Source organism: Vidua macroura, chromosome 4 (assembly GCF_024509145.1).
Source record: "Vidua macroura isolate BioBank_ID:100142 chromosome 4, ASM2450914v1, whole genome shotgun sequence".
Lineage (NCBI taxonomy): Eukaryota > Metazoa > Chordata > Aves > Passeriformes > Viduidae > Vidua > Vidua macroura.
The window spans coordinates 32,830,271-32,844,392 of NC_071574.1; the positions used below are offsets into that span (position 1 = coordinate 32,830,271).

Below are 14,122 nucleotides of genomic sequence, written 5' to 3' on the forward strand. Positions count from 1 at the left end.
ACCTGGTTGCAGTACAGTAAAAATAACCTTTTCTAATAGATGTTACTTACTGCTAGAGACCAACGTGACGCACAGAGGATCTGTCACCAGTCATCTCAGCATGCATTTTCTCTTGAGTGCCATGACTTTGAAGCCATCAAATCAGACTTTGAAATAGCTAGTGCAAGGCTGGGAAGCAGGGGAAGCTGAGAGGATCAGGAAGTCATAATTGTTGTGTCTGAAAGACAGGTGAGGGGAAAATGTATTGGGAAGGAATGGAAAAGAATGATGAAAGCAGAGACAAAAGGGACAGGTAGATGGGACAATGGAGCAGAGAGTTGAGGGAAAAGACTAATGCTACTTAGAAAGGGAAATGGAAATCAGGAGGACTATTAGCCTGGGAGAGTAGAGACTGAGGACAGGGATGTGAGACAGGGAGCCAGCAGGAAACAGAAATTTAATAAAAGGAGAAGGACAGGGAGTTCTGAGAGAGAGGAGTGAGCATCTGAAGAATGAAGTCAGAGGACAGTGAGATCAGAACCAGGATTCTGTACAGAAAGAAGGGGATGAGATGATGGGAAGCAGGTAGTGATCAGACAAGAAAGGATGGGAGTGAAGCAGCTGGGGTGAGGCAAAGATGAGCCTGAGCAGAAAAAGGAGCTGTGCGTGGTAGGGTGAGTTCTCTATTACAAAGCCAGAATGAAGCCTAAGATTGTCCTGTGACTTACTGACTTCTTTCAAAATGTCTCCTCCAGAGCAGCATCTCTGCTCAGAGGCTGGTAATCAGCACTGTCAGATCACTGTCCCCTCTCAACAAACAAAGGTCTGGAGAGCTAAAGGAGATGAACTAGTGATGCAGCATGGTGTCCTGTTATAAAATGCTGGAGGGAAACTGATTTCTTCTTCTAATAGTAAATGTTACCTATTTCAGAGAAAGTTAGTAATTTTGTAAACACAGTCCTTAGGAATTTAGGCAAAGGACACAATTTGTGCTATGTGCTCATACTAAATCTTCTTCATATTATAACTCACAAAACCACATGTTTTGTGTCCTGCATTAAAAGAATGAATCAAAAATTTTGGTGAATTATGCTGCCTGTGTGATCCCTTCTTCATTTACTGTGGAAGATTAAGAAAATGTGGATGAGGCTGGGGATTATAAAATGAAGACCATTTCATGAAAGCAACTGAACTCTGCTGTGGAAAACTTTTCCTATTTCTTGCTCTAAAAGCCTTACAACTGGATAATAATTATATAGCAGATTTCCTGGGGGTTTTTGGTTTGATCACTGATATGGCAGTGTTCATTACATGGCTGCCACTGACATCTGTAAAAGCTGTGCTCTAAGTAGTCTGTGAAACTGACTGATTCAGAAAGTAAAAACCTAAAATTAGCAGAAACCCTTGCCATACATATGTTAATGTTTCAGCTCCCCATCTGGGCAATAATATCATATTCTAAACTGTAATCTAAGTAATCTCTGAGGACTTAAAAGTGGGAAGTCTAATTATTGTAGCAGTATGAGGAGCTAATTTGGAATTTAATATTGTAGCTTCTAAGTGGTTAAGCTGTAAACTAAAGAGCAAGATGCCAGTAATACACAAGAAGACTAATCAAAGCATAAAAAAAATACCTTTAGTAATATAGTGTGGTGTGTTATGTGTGTGTGTAATATAGTGAAGTATGTTATCAGAAATGTATGAAATACAAAGATCTTGAGTTGGAATTCAGATGTAGATTATATGTTGCTAATAACAGATGTTGCACATACGGTGGCTGTGTATAAGCAAAGAAGTAATGCAGAGTCTTGTGCTCACTCCCTGCTGTGTCTCCCCCAATGCTCATGAGGGGTCCAGCATGCTGGTATGACAGGACTGGTCTGACAGGGCAAGACAAATACACCAGGAAGAAAGACTGATGGGAAAACAAGGGTTTGGAGGAGTCTCAGGAGCCATCAGCTGTGGCCTGATGGGGAGATCCAGCCCTGGGAAGACAAGTTGAATTCTTGTCCAGGTGTGAGGGTGGGCAGGCAGGGGGAAGAAGAGCCCAGCAGGAATGACCCTGATCCTGAGGGATCTGTGCATGTGAGATGACTTAGCAGAGCTTATCCAGAGAGGATGTTAAATCACCCAGTGCCCTATAGCGCAGTTCGTTGTGTTCCACATGGCTGTTCTGTATCAATCCTAAGGCTTTATTTGGTCAAAATGGTTTATCTCGGTCAAGTCGGTGTTTCCCCCAGAGAAGAGCAAGTGTCAGTACGGTACTAGGAGTGGGAGAGACTGTGTAATCACTGAGGCTCAAAGATATGCACAAGTCTGTCAAAGCAGGTGAACATTACCTCTTTCTCTTCTGTTCTGCAGAAGAAATAACTGGCTTGACCTGGAAGAGGAGACTTTTCCCATCACAGACCTGATTGTCAATATTATGCTCAACATAGGGAAAAAGCCATAGTGCTTGGAAGGGTGGAAGTGGTATTTTTAAACTTAGAAATATATTTTTGCCCTGTTTTTTTTTTTTTTAATTTTTTTTTATTTTCAGTTTCAATTAAAAAGAAAAATAGAAAGGAATAGATCAGCTCTTCTTTGGAGTAGGCTAAGAGCAGCATCTCTTAATGAAAATTCCCACATCATAGTTAAAGTCAAAATTTGTGGGGAAGAAAAGGACTAAATTAATGAATTTAAAAGCCGCATGATTTAATGCCTTGATTAGTCTGGAGTACTTAATAGCAATACAGTTGACAAATATAATCTTTGATTATAATTATAAAAATAATTTTTAGATGTTTTATTCAAGAAGGCCCATCTACCACAAAATACGCTTCTTGGCCTCATTTTTTGGCCTCCAATTCCATGTAAAACATATGATTCAACTGTTATGTAGTCTTACCTAGAAATTATAGACACTGGTTTTCGGACATGAATTCTTTTCTAGTAATCAAGTAACACTGCAAACGTGCATTTATAAATCCTGCTTTTTCTTCAGTATGAATTCTCAGCACCATGCAGAATGAGTACAGGCCAATTTCTACTTTTTCTGAAAACATACCAGAAACAAGTATTAAATAGTTGTTTTTTCTACACCCCTAAGACTTAGATGTCACATGAGGTCTTTTTTTTTCTTAAAATGTTTTAGCAAAAATAAAACACCCTGTACATCTTTCTGTTCTATCACTATTTGGTTAAATTTTCATTTTTTCTTTTTAAATCTTTCATTTACATATTCACTGCTTTCACATCATCATTTAACTAGATTGGTTTCTTGGTTTCTAGATTGGTTCCAGAGAGTAGGCTCTCACTGCTGGCAATGAGAAAACAGTGTCAGAAGCAGACACCATCCTCTTTTAGGTTACATGACGTGGCATGAAATGAAGAGAAGGAGGAACTATAGACTGTGTGGAGGTTAAATCCACAGCAATCCACACAAAAATATTGCTTAGCCAAAGTGCATCCAAAAGGGAGCCACACTTCTGAATCCTGTTTCTTGTTATATTTTCTAATTTGGATATCCAAACTTCCAAATATGTGCTGCTAATGGGATATTTCTTTATGTACATTAATAAATGCAGAAAATCTACAAGTTATCATTTAAAGATCTATTGCTCTTAATCTGCATGCACATTTTGATACAACATGCAAAAGAAGAAATAAGTCAGATGTCTCTGGTCATGGGGTCCAAACAGCTGGATTACATGATTTCAGAGGCTTTTTCCAACCTAAATGGGTCCCCAGTTTTGTGGTTCAACCAGCTAACATTATTCACTTCACTAAGGTCAGAAATCCTATTAACCTGAGATAATTTTTGTTTTAAGTGCTTAACTGGAGTGTCAAAACTTTTAATGGTGAGTTATGTGTACTCATAGTAGAATGCAGCAGAGATTGGAAAACTTGTGATATTTAAAATAAAGCAAAGATTAATGAGTCAGGATCCAACAAAAATGCATTTATTTAAGCACATTCTGCAAATTGATTTTTCTCAAAATAGTTCTGTGAGGTCTTAGAAAACAGATTTGCTATAACATTTTACTTCAAAAGAGAACAACAAAGGGTTCCATATTTTATAATATTTCAGGAGGGTGGAATCTCATAGGGCACAAGGCACAGCCACCTCCCAAATCTGAACTTGTAGTTCTATATTCAGTTTAAATTCTTAATAGTTATAAATGGTTCTTAGTAAGAAAGGTATGTGAATTAATAAAATATATCAGACAGTCCTGTCTCCAGCTGACCAAGAAATAATGTATTTTCATTGTTACAAGATTAATCTTGAGTGTGCTTCAGAGCTTCATTTCAAATTATACTGGCTTAGTTCCATTGTAAGAATTATTATTGCAATCCTTTTAGTCTTTACTAAAACCACAATAAAGGGAGAAAAAAGAAAAAGAGAAAAAAAAACAGATTATGTTTCATATTTCAAATACAATATTAAGGCTCCCAAAACACGTTTTTTCCTCTGTCTGGAATCTTAGAACAAGTATAACAGATTATTTTTTAAAGACTTACTTGACACTGATAGTGGAATCTGAAATTGCGGCTGATGTCCAGCTTGCTTAGCTCTAGTGCCTCTGTAGCAAAATAAGAGACTAGAGAGCAAAAGAAGACAGAGAAAGAAAATAGAATCCCCCACTGCCACCCTTCAGGTTCTTTTCCTCAGACTGTTTGGGCTGGCTGTTCTCAAACCTATTTTTCTATCATCAGCACTGCAAGATTCTCATTCTACCACGTTTTTTGGGGTTTGTTTCTCCATCCCAAGAACATACCAAAGCTGGAATAAATTGCTTAACTTAGCTATAACTTCTGTTTTGGGGTGGGGGTGAGACTGTAGGTACTTCAGAGGAAAAAAATGGAAGACAGGCTTGCCTTTTTTGACAGAAGAAAATTAGGCAATTGGTTATGATCTTTTAGGATGTTTCTGCCTTGAGGACAAGTTAATGATACCCAGGTAATTCTTTGCTGTTCTGTTCTTTTGCAAATAATGTGTTCTCAGAAAATTCTATAATCTGAATATCACCAAGTAATTTCCATGTTCATTGCCTTTCTAATTTAATTCCCTTTTCTCTTTGCAGCTTTCTCTTAAGGCTTTGCTACAAGTACTTTCTGTCTCATCTGCTGGATTTCTTTTTGCTTCCATGCACGAATGCACATGTACACAAACTTCCTCCTGGATATGATATTGTGTCATGAAGTCACTTAAATCTGCCTTTTGTTTATGGAAACTTAAGAGAAATATTACAAATGTCTGTTGTTTGTAATTTAAATAATTTAGTTTTCACTAGTGAATGTTTCACTTTTGTTTACTTTATGCATGGCTGACTGGATTAACTTGCTCAAAGCAGCAAGCTCAAAATTAATTTCCTTACAGTAATCTCTACTGTCCTTATGTATTGAAATCCAGAATGCTGAATTCCAGATGAGATGAATGATTGTTGCTTGAGGGACACTAATTGATTTATAAACATCTGTCCTTAATTTTTTTGGCTAAAGTAAATGTTCAATTATTGGATTGCTCAGATTTAAAAAAAAAAAAAAGAACATTCATTAGCGCACTACTATGTTATAAGATACAAAAATAATTGTAAGATAACTGGCAAACAATGCAATAGAAGAAACCATTTACCCTAGGATTACAAAACTAAAAATGCCATTCCAGGTATGGAGCTTTAGAGGTCTTTTTAAATTGTTTGGTGTTTTTTTTATTACATGTGTTCAAATCATTACCTCATAAATGCTGTGTTTCAAATGAGGGGAAAAAAAAACACATTACTTGCAACAAACTTCTTTTCTCTTTGGAGCTCAAAGAACCAGGCCAAACACACTCAGTAGTGATTGTGAAAAAGAATTAACTCCTGGAAGAGCAGTTTCCTTTATTTTGATGATTAATCCTTCCCTTTCCAGGCCTTCCAGGTGGGATGGTACTGACTAGTACAGTGTATTTAACACGTTTGGATCGGTGCCCTCATTTCTATTCAATACCTAACACCACTTGAACAAAACCCCAGTGTTTCATATGGCCAGCTTTCAACTTGATATTGTTCTGCTGTGAAAAAGAAATTAGTGAAATTGAGGAGTTACACTGAGACAAAAAACACAGGGGCAAAGGAAAGCTTACCTTGATGTATTTTCTATTGGAAATCATGTCAGAATATGGAGCTAGGACTTGTTTCTAAACAGAAATTGCAGTCAGATATCATTTAAATTCTGTTTATTTGGAGAGGAAGAAGAGGGGAAGTGGAGCAATAGAAAGGTATAGCTCTGTTCATTGATTTGTGGCTTTGATCGATATTGTGCTGAACCCTCATCATCTGGGAAAGCCCTACAAAATTTGAGGGTTTGGATGGAACTCATTTTACTTCATATTGGGGCTTTTAGAGGTATTATCTCTTTCAGTTCTTTATGCACACTAGAATCTTTTTATTCTGTGCAATCAGAACAAAACAACAAATTAATAAAAGGTATAAAAGCCAAATCCTGTGGCAATGTGCCATGTCACCAGTCTGAGTTGTTCTACTGTCAGTTTCCAGCCCTGGAGTGGATTTATCTGGCAGTTAGACAAAAAGGATCTTCCAACCCTTTAACTGAATTAATTAGACTGAATTATCTGTGGCATAACTGATAACTAGTAATGTTGTGAGATTGGACGTGAAATTTTCAAAAAAGATAGTACAAATTTTCTACTTTGGAAAGTGCTTCTGAAATGAAAGCATTGTGTAATCCACAGCAAGATATGAAGGTGCTTTATGAAATTAAAATCCAAGATAATTACCAGATTGGCATGTAAGAGTCATAATATATGCACCATTTTTGCTAAAATCCATTGCACTATATTTTGTTTAATGGAAGCAAATATAAACTTAGTTGTGTAGTTCGAGTACTACATATTCCTAGAGTGACATGTAGTATAGTTTGCTAAAGATAAATGTAATGCAATAAAACTGAAAATGTATTTCTGGTTACAAAAGTAATAGCTAAATATAAAAAAAAAATTGCTAGTGTTTTAGAAATGAATCTGTCATTCTGAATAAATTACACTGTGTCACTTGCACCCAATCAAACCTAAAATTAATAACACAGTACATATGCAATATGTACATTTAGAAAATGTTATGGACTTCAGGGCTGGACAACTACCAAAGCGGAGGCACAAATTACAGAAAAGGCAGCGTGGTGATAACAGTTAAATTACACTCCTGTGAGTGCCCTGTACAGATATTTAAATCCTTTAAGCCCTAGGCACTTTGTCTCAAGGATTAATGCCAAAGAATCTATTGCCACTAGACCAAGATCTATTTTGCCCAAGGTGTTACCCCAAGTGTGTGCACATTAACAGCACTAAAGTACAAGTGTATAAACTCTGTTTTGTTCTTGTATTAAACTGGAATCTATTTTCAATATTCTATTTATGGACAGTTTAATTTTTACTTGTATTGAAATTTAATATGCCTGTTAAATTTTCCCAGATATCACTAGAAAGCTTCTCCTAAAAGAAAATTTTAGGAGAGTCTTTTCAAAATTACATTATGAAAAAAAAAATTCTCACTGATAAAGTTATAATGAGTTAAATGAAATTATGCAGAAATCAACTTTTTCTTTCTATCCTGAAATACAGTGGACTAACTTCATCCTTGTCTCCATAATATATTACTCAAAAATACCTTGTTTAGTGGGAAAAAGCTGAAAATTCTGAACAAAACCAGGAAAATTAATCTAAGAATGAACTCCATCTCTTCATTTGCTTCTACATATTGTTGTAATGGTCAAATTCAGACAAATTATTTTTTAAAAATATCTTTTTAAGTTGTATCTTCTTTTCTGTTATTTGGTGATTCAAATGCATCTGATCAAAGTTGGTCAGTCACTAGTCACTTCTATTCTTTGTTAATAATTAATTAAACATCTTGTAAGTTAAAGAAATTCATAGTTGTAAACTTTTATCATCTTTTTCTAATGATTCATCTTTACAAATTAAGGTAATAGGCCTATGAGATTTGTTCTCTGTTATGCTAAAGGTTTTCTAAAGCCATTTCACATGCCCTTAATATACCATTCATCAGAACAGGTTATTTTTTAATCAACTGTCAGCTTGAAGTATTCAAGCTAGCACAAAAATTACAGGTTTTTACTTCAATTTTAACTTCAATATTTTCTGAGTTGCTTCTGTTGTATTGGAAGAAAACATTCTGTATCAAAACAAGAATATTTTCAGTCTTCTGTTTCTCCAGCCCATCACCCACTGTGTTTAGAAGTACAGCAACTAAAAAAAAGTTATGTAAAATTGGAAAAGTGCCACCCATTTTGCATGAGTGCATGTGAAGAACTTGGGCTTTTGTAGGTAAAATAATTTTACATCAGAAAAATACAGGGTGGATTCTTCAGTACCATATTCAGTCCTCGGTTCTTGCCATTTAAGGAGCCTTTTTAAAAAGCAATTGGATTTCCTCAACCCTTTTGAAGTGCTAACTCACTTAAAGTGAGGAAAAACAAGTTAGCTTATTTGGCTGATTGAATTTATGAGTAATTTTGAACTCATGACATTCAATTTCATGTCATTCAAATTCTTGAAAACACAAAAATATTTTCCTGGTATTATGAAATGCCTTTTTTTGAACCTATATGCAGTGCAGTTGAGACTGGTGTGACTAGTAATGCCTTTGGTTGGTTTCAGTGCTCATGACTCACTCCCACCAGCCCAGAACTGTTCCCTTTATGGAGTCATCCTCGCTTGTTTTACAGAACCTACAAGTGTTAAGTCTGTGTTCTTGTTGTGCACATGTGCACTTATTTGGTTTCTCAAACAGCACTTGTGACCCAATCACTGTATTTCAAAAAATGCACAAAACTAGCAAGCCTAATTAATCAATTTAGTTGGAAGCCAAGCCATGGTGTCCTGGGAACATCTTGTTCTTGGCTTTCCCAAATGCGTTCCTTCTTTCGATTTCATTTTATGACTGTTTAAAGAGGAGCTGTCATGTTCTTTCCCCAGTGATTCTGCATCCATGCAACAGAATAAAAAGCCTTATCATCTTTACTAGATGACAACCCAACTCATGCTTATTTCTTTAGCAAAGGAAAGCAGAGTTAACTTAGTCGTATATTTAAAGACAAGCAGGGAAAATGATCCACCTTTTTCGTCGCCACACGCGTCTTACAGCAATAAGCATCTCAAAGCAGCCAGTCTGGACAAGCTTAAAAGGTGCACAACACGAATTCTTGTTTTCTTTTTGAAAATTTGAGATGAATCTGGGGGATTGCAGGGGACCCTAAATACACAACAGTAAGAAATATTTAATTTGCAGTATCATGAACATGCTGCTAAGTAGAACATTTTTCTATATTGAGACAAGAGACAGAAAGAGGTTTTTTTGGTTTTTGTGGTTTTGCTGTTTTGATACCAGCTCACCTATTTCTTTTCTCTTTGTTCTTGGAACATTGCAAATATTTTAATATTTTTGCTTAACATTATGAAAAGAAATTTTCTGGTACAGAATAGCTGAAATGTGTGCAATTATCTCTGTCACAGGAAGGCAGGAGATGATTTTCTCTATATGAGGTATACAAAGAAGAGGCTCCTTTACTTGGTATCTGTAAAAGCAAACCTTCTAATAAGCAAGTCTGTCACGGGTTTATCACTTTTCATCTTCTTTCAGCTGCTAAAAAATAAGAACAAACAAGATATGAGAAGAGTGGTTCAATTTTTTCACAGTGGAAAATCAATCAAATGTAGAAAAGCCAACAACTTTAATACCACATCACAAAGATGGAGTGATAGATCACTATCTTGTCATGGTGAACTCCAATGTCAGTAAATTCTTTATTTGTAAAACAATAACCATAATTTTTAATTTCCATTGTTGGAGTGCTATCTTTGTCCATTTTCCTCACATAAAAGACCAAAATTAAATTTCCTCAATCTGCAAGATAATTGTTTGAATATTATCTAGCATTTTACAACAGTTTTATCTCCTGTCTACCTTTGTCAGCTTTACCAAATATTTCCCCGGAGAACTGGGGGCTTTTCCATACATAAATCTCCTGCAATCATCAGAGTCCAAACTTCTGTCTTTTTTTGCATAAACAAAGTAATGTTAACAAGTCAGTGGACAAAGACCAGTGCTTTCACTGATTTTACAACTGGGATGAAGTTGTTGAGTTTTGAAGCTGTGTTGTCTCCTTTCCCAGGCAGATATTTACATGCCAGGGTAATCCAACATAGCACAAATGAATAATGCAGAGATTCAGAACAGATATCATCAAGGCTATAAATGTACAGAGAATTCAAAACATTGAACATCATTAGGGACTTATTCTTTGTGGCAAAGTACAGATTTCTAAAATGCAACAGCAAATTCATTATTAGTTCAGGGATAAATATTATTTGAATAATTAGTTCATGGATTAATATTATTTGAATAAGTAATAATAAATTTTGGAACATGCTGTGAAAATCAGCATGATTGAATGGCACTGTGAAAAGATAAATCCTTTATTTGAAATTTAAATTGCATGGAGATCAGCCCCTTTAAGCACAAGGTTCAGATCAGTCAAAATATGTCTTTAGCATGTAGAATTAAAAGCTTGACAAAATGTGAGAGGTTTTTTGATAGTCTGTTTGGGATGTTTTAATTTATGGTGTTTTTTTCCATACTGGTGTCTCTTACCAATGGTTTGGTAGGTACTCAGATTGTAACACTTAAGGGAGCCTCAGTTGCCTGCTCAGCTTTTTGCTAAGAGACTTAAGACACTAAATAGTACACATACACTGTTTGCTTAACAGTATGCCTACATAAGCTTTTCTTGCTACTTCTTTTCGGGTGGAACAAGTTAATCATAATGTTCTGATTACAAGCACAGAACAGCAGAGAAATTTATGAACAATATGCAAGTGTGAATTCACCCTGTGACTACGATGTAGCTATATTTTTGGTACCTATGCATAAAAGTCTTAAGGAGCTGATATTCTTTGAGTAATTGCATGGGTTATATACTTGTGGATAAAAGTAAATCAACTTTTCTATATCATTCAGTGGTGGTTAGCTGGAATATAAGAATTTCTATGCAGGATGCTTCTGACAGCAAGCTTCTGTACATATAGTGGATATTTATCTCAGTTTTCTGCAGCTACAGCTCTTACACTCCAATTTCTCAGAGTTGTAAACATTGTCAAGGGCTTAACTGGAAGTTTTTCTGGAAGGGATTTTTTATGATTCTGAAGTACTTGACTGAAATTCAGGTGATTTCTCTTAGTCCAAGAGAAAAATGAGTGCAAAAAATCAGATGTTGTCCAAGAACATTCCTTGTTAATCTGGGAAAGTTTTGTGAAAGATTTATACTTTGTCTTTGAAAATAGACTGGAAAAATAGTTGCATGTTTCAGAATTAGCAGTTTACTATCTGAACAAGCTTCACATCACAGTTAATAAAGTTTATAGAGAGTCTCTGAACTGCTCTAAGATCACAATGAAATTTAAAATAAAATTTGTATTTGATTTTTGGGTTTTTTTTGTGACAGTATGCATTAAGTCAAATGGTAGCTCTAATAAGAAAGTGATACTCCTTTTTGAAAGTGCTTCAAAAATTAAATCAGCAGACCCTTGCAGAAAGGTACTAGGTAGGTTTAGGGAAGCTTTGGAAGAGAAGAACACTGGATAGTGTCCTGTCCTGATGATGCTTTTCTCCATTTCCAACGTATTGTAGACTGAACAAATTTAATTCTAGTGTAATTTTAAACCCTCTCCATAGTATGCTCTTGGGAAGAAGTTGGTCTTGTAAAACAAGAAATCTGACTAGGCATCCTGCAATCCATTACAGAAGTAGTAGTTAAATCACCTTTTTTTGGGGGGAAAAAATGGTGATGGCAGAATTTGTCCCACAGGTGCACTGGTGGGATAGGTAAGGCACCATGCATCTGTAAATGTGGGTGATTGCAGCTGCTGCAGCACAGAGAACTGAAGAACAGAGGACTGGCAGAGTCCTCCAGCCACCCTGGCTGTCCCTTATCATCATCCCTCAACCTTTCCCCTCAGCATTGCTTGAATGAAGTCCTGTGTTCTCTGAAGTTCCTTCCTGGAAAGCATGGGCTCAGCAGAACAGCACCTGTGTATCTAAATTTCACACTGATACATTCTGACCAATGTCTCCACAGCTTTTGGATCAGACTGACAACTCCTCTGAGGGATTCATAATTGGCCCCTTCATGATATCTTACTAAATTTTCAGCAAAACTGTGTCATGGATTTGATCCTACTTGCCTTGTTCTTTGATCCTTCATCCATTTATACCAAGTTTCTTTAAAATTAGAATATAATCAAACATATCTAGATCTGACTTTGTATAAAGGGGGGTATCTATCTGGGTCTAAAATTTCAGCACAAATTAATGTCATAGAATGGTTTGGGTTGGAAGGGACCCTAAAGATCATCTAGCTCCAACCACCCTTCCATAGGCAGGAATACCTATAGTTTATCCAGTGTATTGTTAAAATAAATAGTGAAACAATCCTTTAAAATGGTGGCCTTAGGTCATTTGTCTTGTATAATTAACATTTTGATCTTATTCTGAGGAAGAATAGGGTGGAATGACCTGTTTGAGAATTACCTGTTTGCTTTATATCAAAGGAAATTTTAATTAGCTAACAATATAAAATATTTTTGCCAAGTTTAACAAGTACTTCATATACTGTTTTTAATTTCATGTCCAATGAATTAATACATTTTTTGCTGCTTGATATTCACATTCAAATGTAATGAGTACTTACAAAGGCATAATATCAAATACCTTTAAACACATCATAAAATAAACATGTTTTTTCTCTTCCCATTTAGTCATCTGTGACTCTTTGGAAGATCATGTTTCTGGAGCTGGCACTGGGTGCCCCTTGGGCTACTTTCCATGTGGCAATATCACAAAGTGTTTGCCCCAACAGCTGCACTGTAATGGTGAGGATGACTGCGGGAATCGGGCTGATGAAGACAACTGTGGTACGTGGCTGCGACTTTGCTTCGTGTCTAGCACATGTAATCACTGAAACCCAGGCAGTGCTCACACCAAACAGGAGGCTGTGGAGTGTCAGCAATAGGAAAGTTACATGTTTTGCAGGGGTTGCAGCAGGTCTGCTTTAGCTAATAAAGCCACCTTCTTTCCCTAGCAAATCATTTGCTAGGGAAAGAAGAATGGGCCATATTTTTCTTTGTATATGGCATCAGTTATCAGTATCCAATTTTTTCCCTGCTTTGAACTTCTTTGTACATGTCATTTTGATGTCTAAAAATGGATGTATGTGATCTATCAAAGACTGTTGCTGAGGAGTGGTAGATGTGTGCTCCAACAGAGTTTATGAAAAGCTTAATGTGACTTAATGAGGGAAACATAATTTAGAAGAATTTTCAAGGTTTTTCAGAAATTATTTATGCCCTAATTTGGGAGAAACATGTGCATCTGTAAGTGTACTGTCCAAGCTGCACTACCAGCAGCTTTGGTGGTTGAAAATGTAAAAATCCCAGGGCATACATTTAGGTCACTTGTGCATGCTGTTTTGATCCTTGTCACTCCTAGCCTCTCCGGATAGCAGCTCTGATCTTCACCTGGCTTGTAGGCTTTGGCTTTGCCTCTACTGCAAATCCGGTAGGGCCAGGGCTTTGCATGGGCATTTACCTGTCCTTGCTGCTTCTCTGTGAGCATGGCCCTGGCACAGCTTTTGTCTACGCTGAGTAGCATCTCTCATGCAGTGTTTGGACACAGCTCAGAGGTGGCACAGACCTGGGATAGTCTGGAAAGGAGCCCCTGTGTTCTGTGAGGAGAAAGCTTCACCATTTGGTTGTAAGCTAAGACCACGGGAGAGAAAATTGACCCTAGCACATTTTATTTACTGTTATTTCCACCTTACTTACAGCCTGGATATTTCAGAGGTGCTCTCCAGAGCTGCTGATTTGTGGCAGATAGGGGAAGTAGGCTTCTTACTCCTTAGTAGTTTTCCTGTAGCCATGGGGGGCAGCCAGGTGCACCATGCTCTGCCTCACACGCTGCCTCCAGCTCCCCAGAGCCAAGCAGCTGAACTGTTTGTGTGTCCCAGACAGACGTGTTGACATCAGATCTGGGGGGGAGGACCGCGAAGAATTAAAATATTAAGTGAAAATATCATGCTATGTATACTG

At 36.7% G+C, this 14,122-nt stretch overlaps 1 protein-coding gene across 1 annotated transcript in view; it reads left to right on the plus strand.

The window, feature by feature from the left end:
- RXFP1 (relaxin family peptide receptor 1) overlaps window positions 1–14,122 on the plus strand; it is an 85,026-nt gene that overhangs the window by 42,933 nt on the left and 27,971 nt on the right. The window contains exon 2 of the mRNA XM_053976667.1: window positions 12,794–12,949. Coding sequence (XP_053832642.1) covers window positions 12,794–12,949 — 156 coding nt within the window. The remainder of the gene's footprint in view (window positions 1–12,793; window positions 12,950–14,122) is intronic.